Source organism: Amphiura filiformis, chromosome 15, assembly GCF_039555335.1.
Source record: "Amphiura filiformis chromosome 15, Afil_fr2py, whole genome shotgun sequence".
NCBI classification, from domain to species: Eukaryota; Metazoa; Echinodermata; class Ophiuroidea; order Amphilepidida; family Amphiuridae; genus Amphiura; species Amphiura filiformis.
The window spans coordinates 34851248-34873961 of record NC_092642.1 but is presented as its reverse complement, the minus strand read 5'-3'; the positions used below and the strand labels follow the sequence as shown (position 1 = coordinate 34873961).

Genomic DNA, 22714 nt, shown 5'->3' with positions numbered 1-22714 from the left:
TTTGGTGCAAATTTGTTATCAAGTCAATGTATTTGTGTTGAAATTATCTTCTTTAAGCGTCATTTTTTGGAAACATTTTTGGGCTTTTTAGCGATACGAATTTGCTAAATTATATAGTAATGTGAATTCAGGTCTAGGCGATTACAAAACATTGGTCATTTTCTCGGCTGGTATATCAAAGTTTTAGCCTTCATCACTTTAAAAAAAAAATCTTATGACCACAAAGATCTTGGTCTGGAAATAAAATGTGCATTTGAAGCATCTAAAGTAGGCAGTGGTTATTTATTTCTATACCCACTCTGTATATGGCTTAAGTTTTATCTTCCACAACTGGAGTGAGCATTTCAAATGGAAGTTACCCACTTGTCTATTAAATTTGAAACCTATACTCCTTCTGTGGAAACCTTTAGCTAAATCTCCCACCAGGGGAGTGTGGATTTCAAGTGGAATAGCGCAATGTAAAGTTATTCAACAAAATATTATAATTTAACTCCATGAGAACTACCTGCCGATTGGCCAAAAAGAAGTTTTCATTATCAATTGGACCAATCAGCAGCATTGTTTCACCCCACAAAAAAATTGGGGTGAATTATTTGCAAAGCTCCATTCTGATTGGTGATTAAAGTGAAGATATCATGTAATCGACCAATCAGAGGCAATGTTAGATCGGCACTGTAGTGCTCAGGGGGTTAAACATTTAATATGCCGTATAAATCATACACACACTGAGATGTTTTTGAAGGTTTAAGTAAGCGTAATTTGAGTGGAATTTAAAGTATGGCGCATTGATTATTATTTTTAGATTTTATAATGAAACTCTATTTTTTTTCAAGCAATAACTAATAGGTTTTATTTCTCCACTTCAATCGTAAGTATGAGAAATGTGCATATTTATAGTCCTACTTCTCAAAAAATTATTCAAAACATTTGTTTTGGACGTTTTTCAAGTTCTACATTGATTTACTTGTGAACATTTATATGGGTTGCTATGTTTTAAATAAATGTCAAAATAATATCTAAATATCAGATATTGATTGAACTGAAGTATCAAAATGTGGCATATTCCCACATCTGAATATTGTCAAAACATTTGATATTTAGTTCTTAATATCAGCAACAAAACCATATTGTACCCAGAGTCCTTGCAGTTTTATCTTATGAAAATCAATCAAAATTTTGTTTTATTTTGTATATAATTGTAAATATTGAGAGAGAAACCATGAACACAATATATTTCCCAGTGCAATATGTGAATTTGCACGTTAAAGTAAACAAGTTTGGGTTTAAAAATATAGATATAAAAATAAGTCAAACCCCCCACACCGGGAGTTGAACCCGGGATTCTTGCATGATTGTCTAACGCTTATCCGACAGAGCTATCAACACTACGGTAATCAGTGAGGATATTTAAAGTACACAATCATATCTGAGTCGAACTTCTGTTCCTTGGTGTACCCAGAATTCCAATTTTGGTAACCACAAATTTTGCCACGATTTTTCACGATTGCATCCAAAATGCATGAGAAAAATATGATATACCAACTACTGATCAACTATGAGAAAAATAAGGGGCATGAGGCTGTCCATCGGGACAGCCATCGGGTTAACGGACCTTAATTTAAATTTACTCCGTTTTCAAATAAACACAACATTTTTACGTAAACCAAAGTAAGTAAATGTAAAAGTATGCAACAACAAAAAAATTAACCAAATTCATCAAAACAGATTGTAAAAGCTTTGGCTTTAATACCAAATAAAATATTGATTTCCCCCATCAAACTGTAAGGCTGCTCACATCAGATTTCATGCATTTGAGACCAGGTTCTTGACATCTTTAAATCCGTGAAGATCCTATCTAAATATTGCTGACCATAATATTATTCAGCATTGTTTGAACTCATTAAAATGCACATTTTAAGCTGATAAAATGTAGATTCAACCACCAAGAGATGTAAAGGAAGAATTGCCTCAGGGGTTTTTATGATTTAATTTTCTCGCTGTCAGTTTTGAGGAGTTTGCAAGCTGTGTTCATATAAGACTATGCCATGGTCGATTTTTGATAAATAAAAATATGTTATTAATCATGATGAACGCATTCATTTGAACTCGGAAATTATACTGATATTTATTAAATAGTAAATGGTTATGAAAAAATTTATAGAATTATATTAGTGACAGTAACAATAAATTATACGTAGGCTTATATTATTGAATGCAACATATTATAATGGCACTTCAATACTGAACAATTCTGATTTTAGAATCTACCAGTTTATTAATCGCGAAAGCCCGAGTTAAAAATCGACTTTGTACTAGTGACGAACCGATCCAGATCGGTAGATCTGGATCGGCCCGATATTGGCCAGATCGGATGTGGATCGGGATCGGTAAAAATCCCCTCAATTACCGATAATGTGAACCGATCCAACATTGTTTGATAAAAAGATATATTCCGACCTGAACGATGTTAAAAACAATGAAATTAATAAATACTGAAGTACATGACGTGTTCCCACAATAGTTACAAAGTTCAAGAAACAATAAACCTTACGTTATATCACATAATTAACCCTATGATGCCTCGTACATGACTGTATATACTTCCGCATTTTACGCTGCAGCGCTGTGTGAGCTTGTTGTTATCGTAAACATGTTACTGCGCACCATGTCTGCGCAAGTTCACGAGTTCATGGTACACGGGTTAACGAACTTTAAGAAGCAAGCCAGAATTTACCAGATTAGCGCCGCATCGCTAGCTTAGAATTGTGTGCTACACGTGCTGTATCATAGCTTAATTGGTACACATGTTTGTTTACAACTACGCAAGTCGTCATAAATGAGTTATTTTGTGGGAAATCAAGTAATTCTTTCAAGATAAAATACTCAATATATCGGATCTGGATCGGGATCGGCCGATCTGAAAATTTTTGGATCGGGGATCGGCAATTTCCGATCTAGGGTGGATCGGTTCATCACTACTTTGTACTTTGCATTTTTAACCGGACTTTGATAGGGGACTTATTCCCTAACACACACAATCAACCATACTTGTTTATCAATCCAATTTAACCACAAGCACAAAGCCTGGACGTACGAATGCACCTAGTACACAAAACGCAGCATAGTTGTGTTTGATGTAGTTATCAATGGTAATGACACATGCTCGGAGGATTTAAACCATAATTAGATCTTGGTGACCAATCACAAGCCAGATCCATTTAAAGATGCATGGCCAATTTTAGTAGGCCAGAAATCCGACAATCTCATGCATAGACAACCATGTTAAACATGTTATCCGCAATCCTAAGCACCGTAAGTAGTCCACTTGGGAAGCCAACAGAGGGAGTATGTTGAATAAAATGATCAGATGTGAAAATCTATCAATTGTGCACAAACTAATTAAATCAAATTTAAGTGAATGCACCATGGGCAAGTGGAATACGGAGAAGTCTATGGTCACATTGTTGGACACACCCGGCAAAACTTGGTTGGTGCAAGTTCCGCTAAGGGCTAACACCCTATGATTATGATTGCAAGCTTGTTGCAATGGGAAAGCTGCTACGCCTGGCACCCAGTGTAAATTTGACCCTTTTTGGGTCAGAACTAAGAAATTACATTTTGTGTGGTTACGCCCGACCAGATGTGAACGAACTGGTCAGCATAGTGCTGGGAGTAGGCTACGTGTGGACACGCAGCAAGAGTAGGGACAATATTTGTGGAATTTTTATCAATGTTAGTGTAAGTTTATGTTGGGTGTAACTCAAAATGTGAGTACGACTAGACTAGTGTTTCATCTATAGATGGTTCTATGTTGATGCACATCTTAACATGCAAACAAATGTGCTATCTTCTGTAGATAGCAATATACATTAGGCCTAAGAAATATATGATGTATATAGGGCAGGGTAACATTGGTTAATCTCAAGGTTGGTAGGGACATAGGAACGCATTTCGGTGGGCGCAGTAGTGAATCACACCCATACATTCGACACCTGCACGGAGAGAGTTAAATGTGATGTGATCAAGCAAAATGACTCTGATGTCGATCAAAATCAAAATTCAGTTTTCAATTTTATCACATGAGGCATTCTTAGAGCTTTATTTTGCTGAAAAACCCCATCATAATTTGATTTACGGTTCCAGAGATATGGTCATTTTAGTGTTGCTCAGAATAATAAAATACAAAGGAAGTTGAATAGTATTATTGGCTATATCTCAAAATCAATATTCCCAACATCCGACTCATTTTACTTGATCACATCACAAATGAAGACCTACAAGAAAGGTATTCGCAATACCCTGCTGTATTCATTGCAACATGCGCCTTTAGAGATTTTTTTGAAAGATAAATTTATCCTTACAGTCGCATATTCCAAAGGCTTTTAAAACAAGAGTGCAACCAAAACCGGTCACTTCAATCCCGACTTGATATAGGGGCTTTTGTAAGGTTATACCATGCCTGTTCTCGTAAGCGGGCAAGCTTTGTATAAAACAATAAGAAAATAGCTTGCACAATTGATTAAGTATGTTTCATGTTACAGGTATTCCTAATGCATTTAAAGTATTGCTACAGGCAGGGCAGAAGTTATCTCCGGCACTGATTGAGTAGCCCGTTCTATGCCCATGTCAGAAACAGTGGACACATTTTTTTCCTTCTTTTCTAATTTAAAATTCCAATTTGATTAATTTACAGATTAAAATTTTCATCCACATTTGAAATCTAAACGGAGATGCTTTTAAATAAGTATGACTAAAATTAGTGTTTGTTGAGTGATTTTGAAGATAGACTTTGAAATTTTGTGGAGAATTGTGGCGATTGTAAGCTTAAGAGAGGATTGCGGTTTGCTGTTACTGATTGAGTTATGGATTTGATTCGGGGCAAAATGTTGTTGAATGTCAAGCTTGGGTTATACAGTCTCAAGAAATGAGCATGAATAATGATTTAGTGAATAATGATTTGTAGTAAATGGAATGTTACTTGAAGGGATAATATCTTGCAGGAGGGTGAAAGACCCGGTGAAGGATAGTTTGTAAGGCTCGACCGATAATCGGAACGGATTTCTGATCGACTCGATATATTTTTGTCATCGGTAAAATATTGGATCGGCAGAAATTAGTTAATGTTTATACCGATATTATAGTGAAAAATGCAATGATGACAGTGAAGTTTTTATTGCTGTAATTGGTCTTTTTATAAGTAATTAAGAGTATAGTCCATCCTCACAGGTTGTACTATTTTCGTAAGGGATTTAATACAGGCCCGTCGGAAGCAAATTAAAAGTGGTACGGCCCACTTTGGGGTCTGGGGAAACCCCAGCGGGTTTGAAGGGCAGAGCCCCTCATGGGGTTCAAGGGGCGAAGCCCAGTGAAGCTCAAGCACTTTGGAAAATGAAAAGTAGAATTTCAACGGTAAGTTAATAGGACTAAACTTCAAAACTAGGACATTCAAAATAAAAATGATCAACCATAAAACATGTTACCAGTTCATGATAAGACTTCGATTGCAGTACACATGATACATGATAGTAAATTTGAAAGCCTAATTTTCGAGGGGGGGGTGTCTCAGAAGTTAGAAACTTTAGGAAAATGAAGACCCAAGTGGACCATTTTTTCACTATTATTGTATTAAATTTTAGTTTGAAAAAGCCTAAAATTTGCAAAAAGACGGCCCAATTGAAGCCATTTGTGGACAAGTTTGAACTTTTATTGTCTGAATTATTGCTTTATAATTATGTACCCATAAAGTTGCGCACGCGGGTGTCAGAAGTGAGAAAATGATGCAAAATGAAGACCTAATTGAAGCCATTTGGTGGACTATTTTTGCACTACAGTATTATTGTGTAAAATTTTAAGTTTGAAAAGGCCCAATTGAAGCCATTTGTGGACGAGTTTTGACCTTTATGAATTACCCGGTATTGCTTTACATGTAAACATAAAGTTGCGCACGCAGGGATATGCCCCACTCAGACGTGAGAAACTTTTGCAAAATGAAGACCAAATTGAAGCCATTTGGTGAACCATTTGAGCACTATTATTGTGTATTCGTTTGAAAAAGCTGAAAATATCAAATTTACGAAATGACAAGCCAATTGAAGGCCATTTTTTTCACTGTTATATTATTTTATGAATTATTGGTTTAAACATCAAGTGGTGGGTGTTAAATACAGACACCTGAAGCGGCAGTTGTTTGTATCACATGAGAGGTGTCTGAGGGGATGTACCCCTGAGAAGTTTTGGAAATTTTGCAAAATGAAGGTCCAATTGAAGCCATTTGGTGCATCATTTTTACACTATCAGGCTACTATCGTTGCTTTTTAAAACAAAAAAGGGCCCGAACTCAATTTGTAAAATTATAAATGTTATACTGACACTTTATAGGCCTAAGACTTGAGATTCGCAATTAAAGCATGCATGGATCGATGTTGAATTGAAGTCAGCACGGAGTCCGTCTCTATATATTGACTTTGGTGACAATGTGACGGGCCCTACATATCGGCGGGCCCGTCTTAATTTTCACATGCCTTTGGGCAGAGAACCCGCCATCAAGCAAAATAATCACAGACCTAGGCCTATAGGCTATAGATTGACCCGACTGTGATTTAGGCATGGGCCTACTATACCTGCAATTTAACCTTTTCCCTTCTCCTTTTCTCTTCTTTTTTTCTCCTTTTTCCTCTTTCTCTTCTCTTCTCTTCTCTTCTCTCCTTTTCTTTTTTTTTTTTGGCTGAAAAATGGTGCGGCCATGGCCGTACCAGCCGTAAGCATTCCGATGGGCCTGATTTAATAGACATCATTAGCTGAAGGAAAACCACTTTGTAAACAAAAATTATCACGGCAATACGAACCATCGCACCTTTAGGGTTTCTCAACCGGATATCATATGCGTATTGCATAACAAAGGAGATGGATTAAGTCCTCTGAACTGTATCTATTGTTATACAAAATGCCTTTTACCTTGTGGGAAGTAATTTAGGTACAAATTGACATCAGGTAGAGAAACTCTAAATGTGCGTATTAAGATGCAATAAAATATTGGATCGGATATCGGCCGATATTATAAAATCAATATTGGACACCGGATCGGTGGACACAAATTTTGCTTGAGCCATAATATTTTGATGCCTCAAATACTTTGCCCTTTTGATTTGGTATGTTTGTTTGGTTGGTTGGTGGGTTTTTTGGCTGCCCGGCTGGCCAGTTGTTTAGTTTAATTTTGGTTTATTGGTCAGGTGGTCAGTCTTTCTGTCTGTCTGTTGGTTGGTTGGTTGGTTGGTTGTTCATATTCACAATCCCAATATTCAGTGTAAAATAGCAATGGTTTAGAAAACATTTTTCTCATGTGATATTTGTTTGTTCTGGCTTTGAAATTCTACATACAACTCTTAAAAATGGTCTAGTCCTATAAGATCTCGCTTTTGACCCAGATAACCAATGTGAAATTTTAAACAGATCAAGTCAAATTTGACACAATTTCTGGTCAAATTTGACACAATTTCTGATCAAAATTGGTCAAATTTTTTACAATTTCTCGTGAAATTTGACATGATTTCCGGTCAAATTTGACACAATTTCTGGTCAAATTTGACACAATTTCTGGTCAAATTTGACTCAGAAATCTAGTGAGATGTTATTGACTAAGAATCTAGTCAAATTGGACTCTAGACCTTTTTAATAAGAGTGTACCCCCTTTTCAACGTGAGACAGGATGGTGCCAGAACCCCTACACAAATCATTGAGATTCAGCTTACAACTTTTGCATTATACATTTCAATTATAGCACTGCTTGTATTAGCCACCATTTCTGTTCCTTTTTTGCTCGTAGCAAGTACAGTTGTAACCTATTTCAGTGCATTTATCTAAGTGTTTCTTTCCACTCTGTGCATCGTATATTGTAGAAACATAATCTGTGCTGGGTAAAATGATAAGGAGGGGCTGGGGTAATAATGGGCTGTTCCGGTTGAAATACATCACCCCCTATGGAAGAAATGAACTTAATCTCCCCACACAGGGGGTGTAGACTTCGAATTGAGTCACCCATTCAGGTAGTTCCATTTATAATTCACACTCCCTGTGCATGTGGAATATTAAGGACATGTCTTCCATAGGGGGGTGGATGGATTTCAACTGGAACAGCCTGGTGTGTCAAATCATGTGTCGCCTCATATTGCATTTTGTATCATTTGATTGTTTGACTGAAGAAAGATGTTTCTCTGTGATATTTGACAGTAGTACAACTTGTGTCTTTCTTATAAAATGAAATTCCAGTACCTCATAGATTTCTTTGCTTTCTTGGAGTATTTTTTTTTGGCAGGGGGAAGGGGAGGGGATATTATTCAAGTCTTTTCATTTTGAAATAAATTGAACAAGTTAATAGCATTTTTGACTGATTTTGGTACAACAGAAGTAAAGACAAAACCATCAGGGGTTTAAGTTGTGTGTTCCAATAAATAACCATGTTTATCCAAAAATTTTGCTTGTTGGCAATTTGTTTTCAAAGCACTAAAGCGGGTTTCGCTCTTGCATAATGCAAAATCTAAAATTCAATATAGAATTTTTTTCTTTCTTTGTGTGAAAACATAACCATAGAACTGTAGTATCAACCTGCAGGCCATGTATACCAGGCTGTGACTGGTATGCAGAAACATGCAAGTACTCCCTATTCCAGAAAAATACAGCATTAATTTTTTGGATTAAGAATATTATCCTGTTTTGCCAAATGAAACGTAGCTAAACCCTAATCCTATAGTTAATTATAGCTATGTAAATTCAAAATTTATTATTTATTTATTATTTAATTCTAACTGACAATGAAAGTCCAATTTTAACATTTGGTCAATTTTGGGAAATAAGGGCCAACACATGCATTTTTAGGGTGTTTTTCGTATGCTGTGACAATCAAGCCCAAAGACTTGTACAAAGACTCAATTCAAGTTACGCATTATTTTTGGAAAATACATTTTCAAATCTTTTTCATTTCCAATTATCAAAAATAACGTAAAATATTAAAATTAGGAGCTAACTCTTAGCCTATATTCAAGATTTTGAATGTTTAGACTTGTGCCAAGTTTTGGAATTTTGTGACTACAAAATTTGTAAGAAAACATGCAAAATTACATGTTTTTGGCCGATTTTCCCTCAAAGTACAAAAATATTCAAATTTTACTTTTATGACCAGTTCGGACTAACTGATGGATTAAGATTTACTATATTTCATTTGGCAAAACAAGATAATATTTTTTTATTCCCAAAAAAATTGGTTCTGTATTTTTCTGGAATAGTGAGTAGTTGAAATGGTTGAATTCAGTTATGTTAATCATATTATGGACGACCATATTGGTTCTACAAATACATATTTGGATGTGAACTTTGTAAATAAATCTTCTATCCCGTTGCATATATATAGGAGAAAAGCCCGGAAGAACTTGAAATGAAGGAACAGCGCTGCACTTTTTTCAAGTCACAAAATCAATAAACATATTGGCATTAGTGATCCATTTTTTCCACCGATCCAACAATTTGGGGATGGTGCTCGATATGAGGTCAATCTGATATCCGATCCTATTATTGATTCAACCTGCTCGTAGGTACTCTGAGCCAAATTAGCCTCATTCCAGTGGCATAGCTCATTAACCTCTATGTGATAGCCAATAGCTCAATATTTGACCTCTTGTTGTGGAGTATGAGTTTTTGTACCCAACACATCCAAAGGTCAATCAGTGAATGTACAAGTATATTGGATTTACAGAACTGTGTCTTTACAGATGAGATGGTAATTCCTATGATGAGTTACAACAGAGGATCATGTCTTCCCATAATGCATTGCTTCAAAGTCTTTAGTATATACATGGGGATGTGTTCCTCCCACATTTAGCCATTTTTTTGTTCTTTTCAGCCACTTTTTGACAATCTAGGCCAATTGCCCCCTTCCACACTTTTCAAGATGGAATGATGGTGTTGCCCGTAGCAATATGGGCCTTTGTCTGTAATTTGTCTGTGACTTCAATTTCTGCTTTGATGCAGATACTAGCATGATTGGATAACAAGATATCTGACCTTCCCTGGTGTCAATCTCATTCATTTCTATTGATTTTTCCAAGAAAACAATACCCTGATGATCTCTTGTAGATTGATTAAAAATATCATTAATCTAACGATCATTAAATGGCATGGCTATTTTTAAGTGATCTTCATTAAAAAATTAATGTCATGAGAAAGTTGACACAAAATACCTGTGATGCAGGGTTGTGTTTTTTTTTATTCTTGCAAATAATCTTTTATGAAGACTTGAAATTTCCAAGAATCAACTTTGAAATCTTTTGTAAGAACTTTCTAACCTGTAGTCAGGCTCAACCAACAAGGGAGGTAGCAAGAATGCCCCACCTCCTTACCCGAGTCTGTTGGCACTCAACACTCAGGGGCTTAGGATGACCAGGAAAGGAGGTGGGGCATTCCCACTTAACCTCCCTTGTTGGTGGGGCCGACTACAGGTTAGAATTTCCTCAAGAATTTTCTATCTGATTCTTGAATAAGGCTGAGTGCCAACAGTGCTAGACAATTTTAAGCTAGTTTAGATGTAATTGGCGTAAAAAAAAAGAAACTGCATGTAACATTGCCTCTAATTAAAGTATATCTCTATATTCTATTGAACCTAAATTTTCAACTACACCCTGGCCCAGGCCTATTTCATCCATTCCCTGGTCTGGGTTAGCTCTAGGCAGCACTGTATGTAGTAAAACAGGATCTTCAGTATTCATAACCAAGTTTATATACCTCATATATAGATTCCTGTTATCTGATTGGTTAAAAGTGCGGTCATTGAATTAGCTATGCCCTCAAAATGAACTATGGACCGGTCATGGAAACGAACTATGGATCGGTTTGAGTCTACGCATGCGCAATCGCAACGTACATCCATTCGGTATATAAAACAAATATTGACTGCTTTATATTCGGGGTATGGTTAAAATTATAGACCTCAAAACCATGATATAGACCTCAAAACTATGCTATCACCTTGGCCCTATAATTTTAACCATATCCCTCATAGCAGTCAATATTTGTATAATATAGGCCCAGTTAGAAGTAGATACAATCTGATGTTTACTAGTATTTAAAGTCACTGTGTGAAAGATACATCATGAATGTCTCATAGAATCTAGTGTTAAATTTTACACTGATTACAAGCGCATTGATTGAAACATTACTTAATTAATCATTGTTTTCCCGAGAGAGTGAAACAGATGGGATGATGTGTAGGCGGCTTAATTACGATATTGATTAGATTCTCTAATTAAGCGGATCTTCATGTCACTATTGAGTTGTATGAATTGGGCTATTCCATTTAAAATCCACACTACCCCTGTGGAAGATTTTGGAACTATACTCCACAAGGGGTGTATGAATTTCAAATGGAATGAACACATTGGAAGCTCCATTTGAAACTCTCCCTCCCTCCGTGGAAGATTCAGGTTGAATGTTTTTCAGAGGGTGTATGAAATTCGAATAGAGCTGCCTAATGTGCTCATTCCATTTGATATTCATACTCCCTCTGTGGAAGATATTTCCAAAATCTTCCACAGGGGGAGGGTGGATTTTAAATCGAACAGCCCATTGAGGTTATTGAGTTGTATGCATAGTGGAAGTGTGTGTAATTAAGTAGAAGTCAACTGTTTTATAGGATACAACTATACAGATTTTACCATAATGAGTTGAGGAAGCCATTGATTTGTTCTTCCAGAAATGTAAGTGAGAGTGCTCAAAATTAAATCACAGAAAATGATGTAAGAACCAAGTTTCAATATATAACCACAACCAGTGGCAGCGCCAAGTCTCTGGCTCATTTTGCAAATTTGCTGATTTAGGTCAAAAAATCTTCCCCTGGCCCCTAAAAATGCCTCCTGTGCTATTGATCTAATCTTGTTTCTAATATTTTTATCAATAATGTAAACATGGCGAAATTTATTTTGAGCCAGAATACCAAAGGCACTGAATATGTGGTGACGACTTTTTGGCTGATTTGGCCAAATTTGCTGATTTAGGCCAAAAAAACTTCCCCTGACCCCTAAAAATGCCTCATGCGCCATTGATCTAATCTCATTTCTAATATTTTTATCAATAATGAAAACATGGCGAAAGTTCCTTGAGCCAGAATACCCAAGGCATTGAATATGTGGTGACAACTTTTTTGGCTGATTTTGTCAAATTTGCTGATTTAAGGCCAAAACGCCTCCCCTGGCCTCCTAAAAATGCCTCGCGCACCATCAATCTAATCCTGTAATATCTCAGTCGTTGTTTATATCAATGGTGTAAACATAGTGATAGTTGTTTTGAGCTAGAACTTAACCTTAGGCTGTGATGGACGTGGTCGACAATGTATTGATTTCTTGGCTGTGTTTCTGGGCATGTTATTTGATTGGGTAGAGGTGAGCAAGTAGTTGCAATGGTCAGTCGGACATGTGGCTTTAATATTGATGGTCATTATGGTCATTCAGTGACAGTCCACTTCTGGCATGTAAATACTGCATCAAATTTTGTGGTTATTGTTTTTTGAATCGTTAATATTTTTGAGGAAGGAGATGAATCTTTTGCGGATTTTTTTTCAATGGAAATGATTATGTAGCTGGGTGGTAAGTGAATAGTAGTGGTAATATGATGTTCGATTGAAACTGGTCAGGATCATTGATTAATGGGACCACTTGCAGCATATTGCTTCAAATGTAGGCTATAGTGTCGTAGCTGTGTTACTTCATATGCAGGCTATACCATCGTAGCTGTAACAGGCCACAAAATACTTTTTTGATTACGAAGGCTATTTGTGACAGATTCCATGAAAAATAGCCCTTATGTATGTATTTTGCCATTGACAATTTTTTTTCCAAGGGGGCTATTTTGGGAAATTTTGGGGCAAATCGCCCCTTTGCCCCGTGTATTTTGATCCCTGAGCTGTAACAGTAATGGAAGTATACATGACTGTATTGCTTCAAATGATGGGCTATACTTCTGTAGCTTTAACCTGAATGAAAGTATATACATGACTGAATTGCTCTAACCTTAATGGAAGTAGACATGACTGTATTGCTTCAAATTAGGCCTGGCATTTTTGGGTAATTTTGTACTCGGGTACCCGGCGCATTTTTCGGGCGGGTAACCGGGTACCCGAAATTGCAACAACAAAAAACAACAAAAAAAAAAAAAAAATTTTATTTTTAGGTCAACCATGAATGATTTTAGCATTTAGGTCTAGGTCCAGGGACACTACAAAACCGAAAAAAAAACAACCCAACTTTTGTTTTGTGCGTGTGTAAAGATAAAATGTATGGTTGAGTGTGAAAGAGGAGTTCAGATAGCATGGTATAGAAACCACAATCTTTGCACAGTTAGTTTTGTTTTATATGATTATCCTATAGGCCTACAAACTATGGATTCATTGAAATGCATTCACGTGTAATGTATTATTGGTAAAATTGCTCACTGATGTGAACTTTCGACGCAACGACTTGTGTTATATGATGTTGAATGTATGCTTGCAATTGTGGATGTATAGTTTACTTTTATGGTTGTATAGTTTACTTTTATGGTTTTGTATTGTATTATGGTCATTTTGACAAAAATCAGGAAGTTTGGATTATATGATGTCAAAAAAGAAATTAGTCTGGTTTCTGTAGTTTGCTGGAAGATGAATATCTTGTCAATACATGGGGACAAATGAATTGGACCAAATGTGTTTTATCTATACTTTGTAATTTTGTATGCATATCATCGCTGGGCATGAAAAACCTCATATGTGTCCTTGGCCCCTGAACATGTTTAAAGCAAATCCTCCTCCACAAGCACATACGCGGTTTTTCCTGCCCAACGACGATACTGGGAAATGATACATACTACGGTATGTTGTTTCCTGGAGAAAAAAAATAGCTGTTGCATCATTTGTGTCAGACTATTAATAGCATGTGATGCTTGAATTAAGTACGCTTTTTATGAAGAAGACAAACTTGGATAAAACACAGAACGATTGGTAAATATGTTTCATTGGTTATTCTGGATTATGCATGGAGCAAATTAGTGGTACCCAGTACTATGTGGTACACACTAAGCTCTGTATGCCTCAGGTATTGTGTGAAATCTGAGATATAATCATTAGAAACAAGAGATGACATGTATGCTGGTTTCATACTGTTATGCCACTTTGCCAATCTGATGACGATTATTACGTCATACGCAGCTATATATCGATCACTCCATGCTTTTCCCAAAGTGGCAGATTGCTAGGAGTTGAATTCGAGTCAACTCAGGAGAGGAGTTGAATTTGAGTAAACTCTGGAGCGCTGTCGTATGAGAACAGGATATGATTTTTGGCCACTGAGCACAGAGAGGCAACATTGGCTTTCAGAGTCGCCTTGCGCCTTGCTGCCGTACAAGCGGCATGATGAAGCGCCACGCCGCTGAGCGGCAAGCGGCTTATAGTATGAAACTAGCATAAGGCTAGCTGCATAAAGGAGTTGATGTACTTTGACAGCTAATCTCCAGAATGTAATGGTCACCAGAGAAGTTAACAAATACTATTTATGTCCAGAGTGCCTGTCTTATCCATGTACAATGATGTATGGTGTCCTTTTCTGTGTTAACTGATGATGCTATATACAGATATCATCTTGATCATATCACATAGAGTACTACTGACTGGAGTCAATGTTCAATTAAGCCATGCATGCATGCATGCATCTCACCATTGCTGAAAACTTGAGTTTTTGCTGTCTACTGAAGATAGCTTACCAAGTTGGGTTATGGTGAAATGTGGGATGTAGGAGGTATCTGGAGTTACATCCTTTGTCCTGATATATTTTAGTACTTTTGACATTATATTATACTTGAAAGACTTGTTAGGTTATAGTTTAGGTGACAATAAAAGAAAAACCCTGTTCTACAGATGGACGGACTTGTCAAGTAGGGATGCTCAGTCTGGATTTTTTTTCTAAATGACCCTAAAAAATCATAGAAAGCTTAAAGTATGTTTAACGAATCTGAACAACTTTTACAAACATATTTTGAACATTTTTTGGGGCTGCGTTTTACAATAAGGTACATTGTACACCACCCAGCTTTATCCTGTGAGAACTGTATTTGGGGGAAATGTTCACGGGGTTTAATTTTCGTGCTTTTGCGGTCGAACAGGCAGCCGTGAATTTTTAGCCTCAAAAAAATATTTAATACACATAGAACTTGATGTGAATATATTTGAAAATGTGAATTAAACACCCACTAAACTGTCCAGAATTGATAAAATCGTGAAAAATTAACCCAGCGAAAATATTGTAAAATACTGTACAGGATGCACTTTTCTCATTTCAGAGGATGACAGGAGTATATGTCCAGATTCTAAAGTTGTGCCATTTTCTTATTATTTTTTCCAGTTAAAATCAATCCACTGCAGCCACAAAATGATTGTTTTTTTCTTGCATGTGCAGCTAAAAAAATACCAAAAATGCAAAATCTGGGTCAGACAGACCTGTAGAACCTGTTTGTCTTTGTCACCTTATAAAGTCATATTTGTTATTCTGATAATTAATTTATGTTTTTCTCGTTCTTTTCCGTTTACAGATGCAAGTTGGGGATATAATACTGGAAATAAATGGCGAACCAGTACATGGAAAAACAACCAAAGAAGGTATGTATGCAAGTATGAAAGTGGTTTTAACTTTCTGAACCATCTTGTTCCTTCCTCTGTGGGGAGTGGTGTGTGTCACACTGTGAGATTGGTTTCACACACAATCCAGCTGCAGAAGTTAGAACCAGTCAGTTCTGAAATTATTTTGGGAAAATTAACACAGCAAGCACAGGTGAAAGTGAAAATTCTTTTCTTTAAGATCCTGATTTCTTGCCTTTGATAAAGGTTCTGCTGGGATCGAAAGCATTAGCCACAAAAAACTTGTTGTGGATAAACAGTTTCCAACGGTTTGTTTTCTATGTAACTTTTTGTTTGCATGTATGAGCCTTCACTCTTAGATTTTAAGGTATGTAAAACAAAATGTAGCAAATGCAGAGAATAGCTACCGTAAACGTTCACCTATTGGTGCCAGGGTTAGCGGTGACCTGCTGAGTCCAGGGGTCCAAATTGGCAAATAAAGGGGTCCAGGCATCTTATTCTACACAGACGTACAAAATTAAGGGGTCCAAATCACGGGGACCTGCCAAATCAAGTAGTCCTGGACCCCAAGACCCCTTAAAACGCTACCCCTGATTGGTGCACCCGGGCTCCTTTGCCTTGGGGGTAAATATCATGTACAAATAGAGAGCTCCCTCCTAAAAATTCCAACAAAAAAGTAAGAAAAAAAATTCCAATGCCTTTATCAAATGCAATTTACAACTTGAAAAGTAAAAGAAAAAAATCCTGACCTACCTACCCCAATTTTTTTATGTTACGCCAATCAAACAATTTATTCTTTGAGGCCTTAGTTACCAGAAAATATAATCTGCATTGTTGCTGAATCAAGTGAGAGCAAAAAGGGTGCATTTTTTATCCAGAGCACAAATGTGACACGATCAAGGGAAATGAGTCGGATGTCGCTAATATTGATTTTGAGATATTGGCAAAGAAAGTGTTAAAATTCTTTTGTTTTATATTATTTTCTGCCATTGATCAGGTGACGTAACTTCGCAAAGAAAAGCTGTATCAACATGGGGTTTTCAGTTTCTGAAAGCTCTAAATGTCCTCTTTAGAAACGTATGTAAAACTCATTTTCGACCAGGGTCGACATGTGACTCATTCCCTTGATCATGTCACAAATGTAGAAAAATGTAAATCTTCACCGATATCAAATTATAACATAACTTACCCCAGGCACATAATTGAAAACGGCAACAGTATGAGAAAAGTTGCGGCTTACTTCTACATTGGTACTAGCATATAATTAGATTTGTACACAAATCTCGTGTTTGTGTGTATTTGTGTGTCATAAATGCCTTGGGATACAACATGATTTAGTCGGATCTATCGGAGTAGTGTAGTATTGAAATTTCAATTATGATACAGCGACTAAGAAAATATGAGATAAGCTTGTTTTTAGCTGAGGAATCTCTGCCTGCAGTGTGCATCACATACAGATAATGCGCTATTCCAGTTGAAATCCATACACCCCTGTGGAAGACATTTTAATCTCACACATATAGGTTGGAATTCCGAAAGGTGGTTTAACTTAAACCGGTGCTAACTTAAACCTGGGTCTAACTAGTCCCGGCTTAAGCCTAAACCTAGGTTTAAGTTATTTTACGATTCCAAAAGCTCGGACTAGTTAGACCTGGGTTTAAACCTAGGTTTAAACTTAGACCTGGTTTCAGTAGCCGAATAGTACTAACTGTGGTGTATTCTATTATGCATATACACGGAACTTTGTGCATGGGTATGATGTTCCAATTTATTTGGAAGGCTATGATAGGCATATTGCGTAGGAAATTGTCAATAAACAGCGGGTAGTAGGGCCTAGAGTTGTTATCTTTTCATGTTTCTGAGTTTATTGATGAAAACGATATTTTTTCAAACCAAATACGGAGATCTAGAATCCACGAAAGCTCAGTCTTAATTTACTAGCGAATTTCTGCAGGTTTTTTAACAACACTCACTTTGTATCATTGTATTTAGGCCTATAGGCCTAACAGTGATTAAGCTGAAGTGGTATTTTCTAAATTTCATTTCTTGATTTTGCACATATAGTAGGCCTACCGGTGCAATAATTAAGAAGCCTGGGGGAGGGGAAAATGAGGGGGGGGGCTGTTTTGGCAATCCAAAAGAAGAGCAAGCACATTTTACCCAGCTATTTTTGCACACATTTACGGGGCACCTTTTAATAAAACACTTTAAAAAAGGCTTATCCGGCAAAGAGTATGAAAGAAATAATATTGCAAATTGGGTTCCCACAAATTTGACATGGTATGGGGGCAAAAGGCCAAGGGGTGGGAGGGGGGAGCGAGACAAACAATTTTAGCAGGCTGAAAGGGGCAAGCAATTTTTGGCAAGCTGTGAGGGGCATTCAAAGTGGCACGGCGTTTGGAAATTTCCGCCATTTACGGAATACCGGTACCCTACGTTGATTCCGTTGGTTACAACGATCGTGGGGGCATCACGGTTTTCTCTTTTACGGACAGCAGGCATAAAATAGCTATAATTACGAATATTAAAATAAAACACTGACCTAGCCTATAATAATAAAAAGTGCAAATATGTAGCATATTTTATTTTATTATTATAATTTTATACATGATACATTACATAATCCATCACTTCAAATAGTGAGGAAGTATATAATTTCCATTTTTAACCACCTTGTACATTAAATAAAACTAGAAATGATTGAATTCGTTTCATGTACAGTAGCATAGACGTTTGTTGTTAAGATTATGTTAGGCATACTGTCATGTCATATCATGGGCGTCGAGACGTTCTGAAAATGGAGGGGGGGGCACGGATGTGAAAAGGTATGTCAGCGCCGCACATATGAGAGGGATGTGCCCCTTCAGAAATTGAAAAAAAGAGCAAAATGAAGTCCAAATTATGACGTCATTTGGTGGACTACATTATTTTTGGTTATTTTTATAGTGCAGATCTCAAACGGCTACTACCCTGGTACTATTTTTTGTGCTTGCGTTAATTAGGGGCCTACTCACAAAACCAACAACAACAACAAAAAACCCAAACATTTATTTGTGACTTTTTGATTAAGTTACCAAAATGTGAGGGGGACATAGGCCTACTCGGACATTTGATATTATTATTATATGTCCCCCTCCAGGATTGATGCCCATGCTTGTTTCATATAGGAAAAGTAATGAAGCTATATTAGTAGACCCTTACGTAAGGACAAAATTATTAATTCCGTTCTAAGACTTTTAAGTCTTAGAACGGAGTTAATAATTTTGTAATTAAAAATTAAATTAAAAATTAATAATTAAAATTACTATAGTGTGTGAAACGTGCAACGTGCAAAACTTAATTACCTATCTTTGTCTTTATTTTCATTGAATAGTGTTGAAACTAGAATTCCGGAGTAATAAATATGGATACTAAAAGTCTCATATGTTATCATGTTTGTGTTACACTATTAGGCTTAAAGGCCTATGACATTCAGCAAGGTAAAAAGTTTTCTGTTAGACACTTGTGATTGTACTGCTCATCGATCCTGTAGTCCAAACTTTGACGGCCAGTGGATCTCAGCCGGGGATCACGGTTACTTCATCATGTAGATTGTTGAAGTTCTGTAATGAAAGAAAGAAAAAATAGACACTTATAGTTAAAATATAAATTAGGCCTATATTCAAATCTTGTCTTTAAAGGTGGGTGACTTGATTGACAGCCTCACCCCCCCCCTCCACACACACCTGCACACTCTCAAATTTGAAATTTCACTACTAAGTATTTGTGACAATCAAGTCTAAAGATTTGTCTGAAGTCTAATTTCAATGTATGCATTCTAATTTTTGGAAAAAGCATATTTTATTTCACACAAAAAATGAAAATTAGAGCAAAATTGCGGCATATATGGCCTAGGCCTACTCATGATTTTGAATGCTAAGATTTGTTTCAGTCTTTGATTTATTCGCTTTTTGTTTCAAGAAATTAGTACAATAGTGAACAAATGAATGATTACGATTGAGATATGTTTCATTTGTAGAACTTAGTAATGTTTTTTTAAAAAAAAAAAAAATCAGTGCTTTATTCTTACCAAAATCACCTGAAGTTATGGTGCATGGGAATCATCCGTGGCCTATCACTCTGATTAGAAAACATTCCTCTTGATATGACATTGACAGTTTGACCTGTAAACGGAAAAAACAAAGCATAACATTTTATTTGTCAAAGTTAATCAGTTGCAGTTTCATACAAAAATTTGCAATTCAATAATGCATAAAAATTTACTTAGTAATATTTAGGCCTACATGATTATGATGGTATCTCAAAATCATACTTCAGTGAGCACTGAGAATTCTATAAAATTAATCAATCACAGGAATGATGAGCAGTCTATTTTATATAGGCATATACCTGATAATGCCTGTTTGACCAAACTTTCACAATACCCTGATAAATACCCTAGCATGAGTCAGACAAAATAACAAACGTAGATATTAAAATAATCAATTAGCGGAGCTTAAAGTTCAATAATAAGCCTGGAACAGCCCGAGTCCAAGCCTAGCCAGCCTGTAATCATAGGGCCTGTCAACACATGTATGCCCTATGAAATGGTACATACTGGTACCGGTATAACTTAAGGCTAGGCCAGGGTCGAGGATGTTCCATTACCAGGCTTATTGTTGAACTTGAAGCCTGGCCTATAAACATGAACAAAATTCCTACATCTTGAAGAACATAGGCCTACGGAAAATATCTATCTAGTAGGTACCGGTACTGATAATTATGTAGTTTTTGCATAGGCTATACAGCCTATGATACCCTAGCCCTAGGCTAGCCAGCTAGGACCATCATGACCAGGGCCGCGATGGGGTAGGCTAAAAACGTTTTACCTCTACACTGGCTTCTGACATCATGACTAACTCCTGAGACCTCATACCCCCGGTATATCTTCATTTCAAGGTAGAACTCAATGGGAAAAAAGCCCGGACTTTGATAAATAAGGGAATATTGAAAAAGATTTGTCCGAGCTTCGTTTGCTGATAAAAATCCACAAAGCCTCGGCTAGGGTATAGGCCTAGGCCTAATTTGTTAAGCCTAGCCTAATCGATTCCTAATCGACTAAAAACAATACCACAGCCTAAAATCGTCACCAATAATGAGTGAAGATTATCATAATTATATAGGGGCTTTTAAGTGGTATAAAACAGTATTAATATGTCACGAATAAGCCGACGTTTCTTACCTTCACTGTCATGACGCGTCCCTATGCTATTAAACTGTGCCGTGAGTACCGGGTGCCGATATGACTGTCACTGCCGTGTACATTGCACTGCCACTGCCGTGTATTGCACTGCTACTGCCATGACCATGTCCATGATTATATACAGCTGTGTACAAGCTTGGCCGATCACCTCCGCTTTCAAACTCTGGTCACAACTCTTCTCTATTCATTATGGAACATAATCCTTTTATTATGACTTCCAAAAATTGGTTCTGTGGCACAATTTTCCAGTTGCAAATGCCACGAAGTGCAGTGGTCCGCTTCCGTAACAAGCAGGCTTCCGTGGTTGGCATGCAGATAAATGCACTTAAACCTGGACTTAAACCTACCCCCTGCCAGGTTTAAGTTAGACCCGGCTTTTGCGACTTTAGCACTCAGCTTTAGACCCAGGTTTAACTTAAACCAGCTACGGGAAACGCAACTTAGGTTTAAACCTAGGTTTAAACCTGGGTTTAGCTAAACCTTGGTTTAAACCACCTTTCGGAATCCCAACCAGGGGTGTATATTTCAAATGGAGCCATCCATTTTAGCTGAGGAATCTCTGCCTGCAGTGTGCATCACATGCAGTAATGGGCTATCCTGGTTGAAATTCATACACCCCCTGTGGAAGACATCTTAATCTCCCATTCAGGAAACCTCCTTTCAAATTCAACTCCCAGTGTGGAAGATTAAGGTCAGGTTTTCCATAGGGGGTGTAAAAATTTCAACTGGAATAGCCCAAATGTGATATTGTGTGTTCAAGATTATTGTAGTGTTTACACCAGGAAAAAGTTATTAGTAAATTTGTCTGTTTTTAGCAATTTTTATCTCAGAATTAGCACGAATTGATTTGAAAAAACAAACCTTGATGCATACACTTCTCAACAAAGGCAATGTTTTAAAATGTTATAAATGTGTAATAAACATGTTTTAGTTTTGGTCAAAATGTTTGTATAACATTTAAAAGTCAAGTTATATAAAGGTCATGGAAATTTTTCTTTAAAAAAAAAACTACAACAACATTGTGATTTTTTGTCAGCACTCAAATAATTTGAATGTTATAAAAAACGTTTTATACCCTTTATATAAACCGACATTTAAAATGTATCTATAAAATGTTTTTGTATTTCCTGGGTTAGCTCAATTCTGAATTTTTGTTTAGAAAGTTATTGATGTTTACTGATAAAAAGCAAGTTGTTATGCTAGGTAATATGAATTTGGTACCTCTTTTGGTTCACATTATAGCAGGTTTTCATCACATCATCATGGCTTATTCAAATTAATTTCAAATAATTATATCATCAAGACGATTTGAGTTACGGCCCTATTTGCAGCATACATAACTAATAGAAAGAAACTTCATTACAACCGAATCAGATGAGTTTAAAACAAGTGATGTACGGTACTTCAAAGTCGTCAAAGAATTAAAGCCGATTAGCATAACTGCATTGAGGCTAATTATTGAAATCATGTATCAGTAAATTGCTAAAGTAAACTTAGCCTTTGGGTGTAATGAAATATTAATTTCCTTCAAGTTCATTTCTGTTGACTTTATAGTAAGACACTTGTTATGGATTATTCCATTATAATAAGAGCCGGATTAGAGGCACAAAATGTGTTGATTATATAATTATGATATTTATCAAAATTATAAATATTATGAAGTCATTGGGCTATTAGAAAATGACTAGGAAGTATAAAGGAGGAATATATTTACGTACATTGATCGGTGAGCAATGATAATTTTATTTTCCCAGAGACTATGATAATCAATTTTCCAAGTTATATTGCGATATCCATCACAGTTTATGAAGATTTTCATGTTTTCTGAA

At 36.4% G+C, this 22714-nt stretch overlaps 1 protein-coding gene across 2 annotated transcripts in view; it reads left to right on the top strand.

Annotated features, from left to right (window-relative positions):
- Nucleotides 1–22714, top strand: part of LOC140171562 (PDZ domain-containing protein MAGIX-like) — a 195468-nt gene that overhangs the window by 148723 nt on the left and 24031 nt on the right. For both annotated transcript variants that reach the window (XM_072194838.1, XM_072194837.1), the window contains exon 2: nt 15598–15664. In XM_072194838.1, the coding sequence (XP_072050939.1) occupies nt 15598–15664 (67 nt within the window). The remainder of the gene's footprint in view (nt 1–15597; nt 15665–22714) is intronic.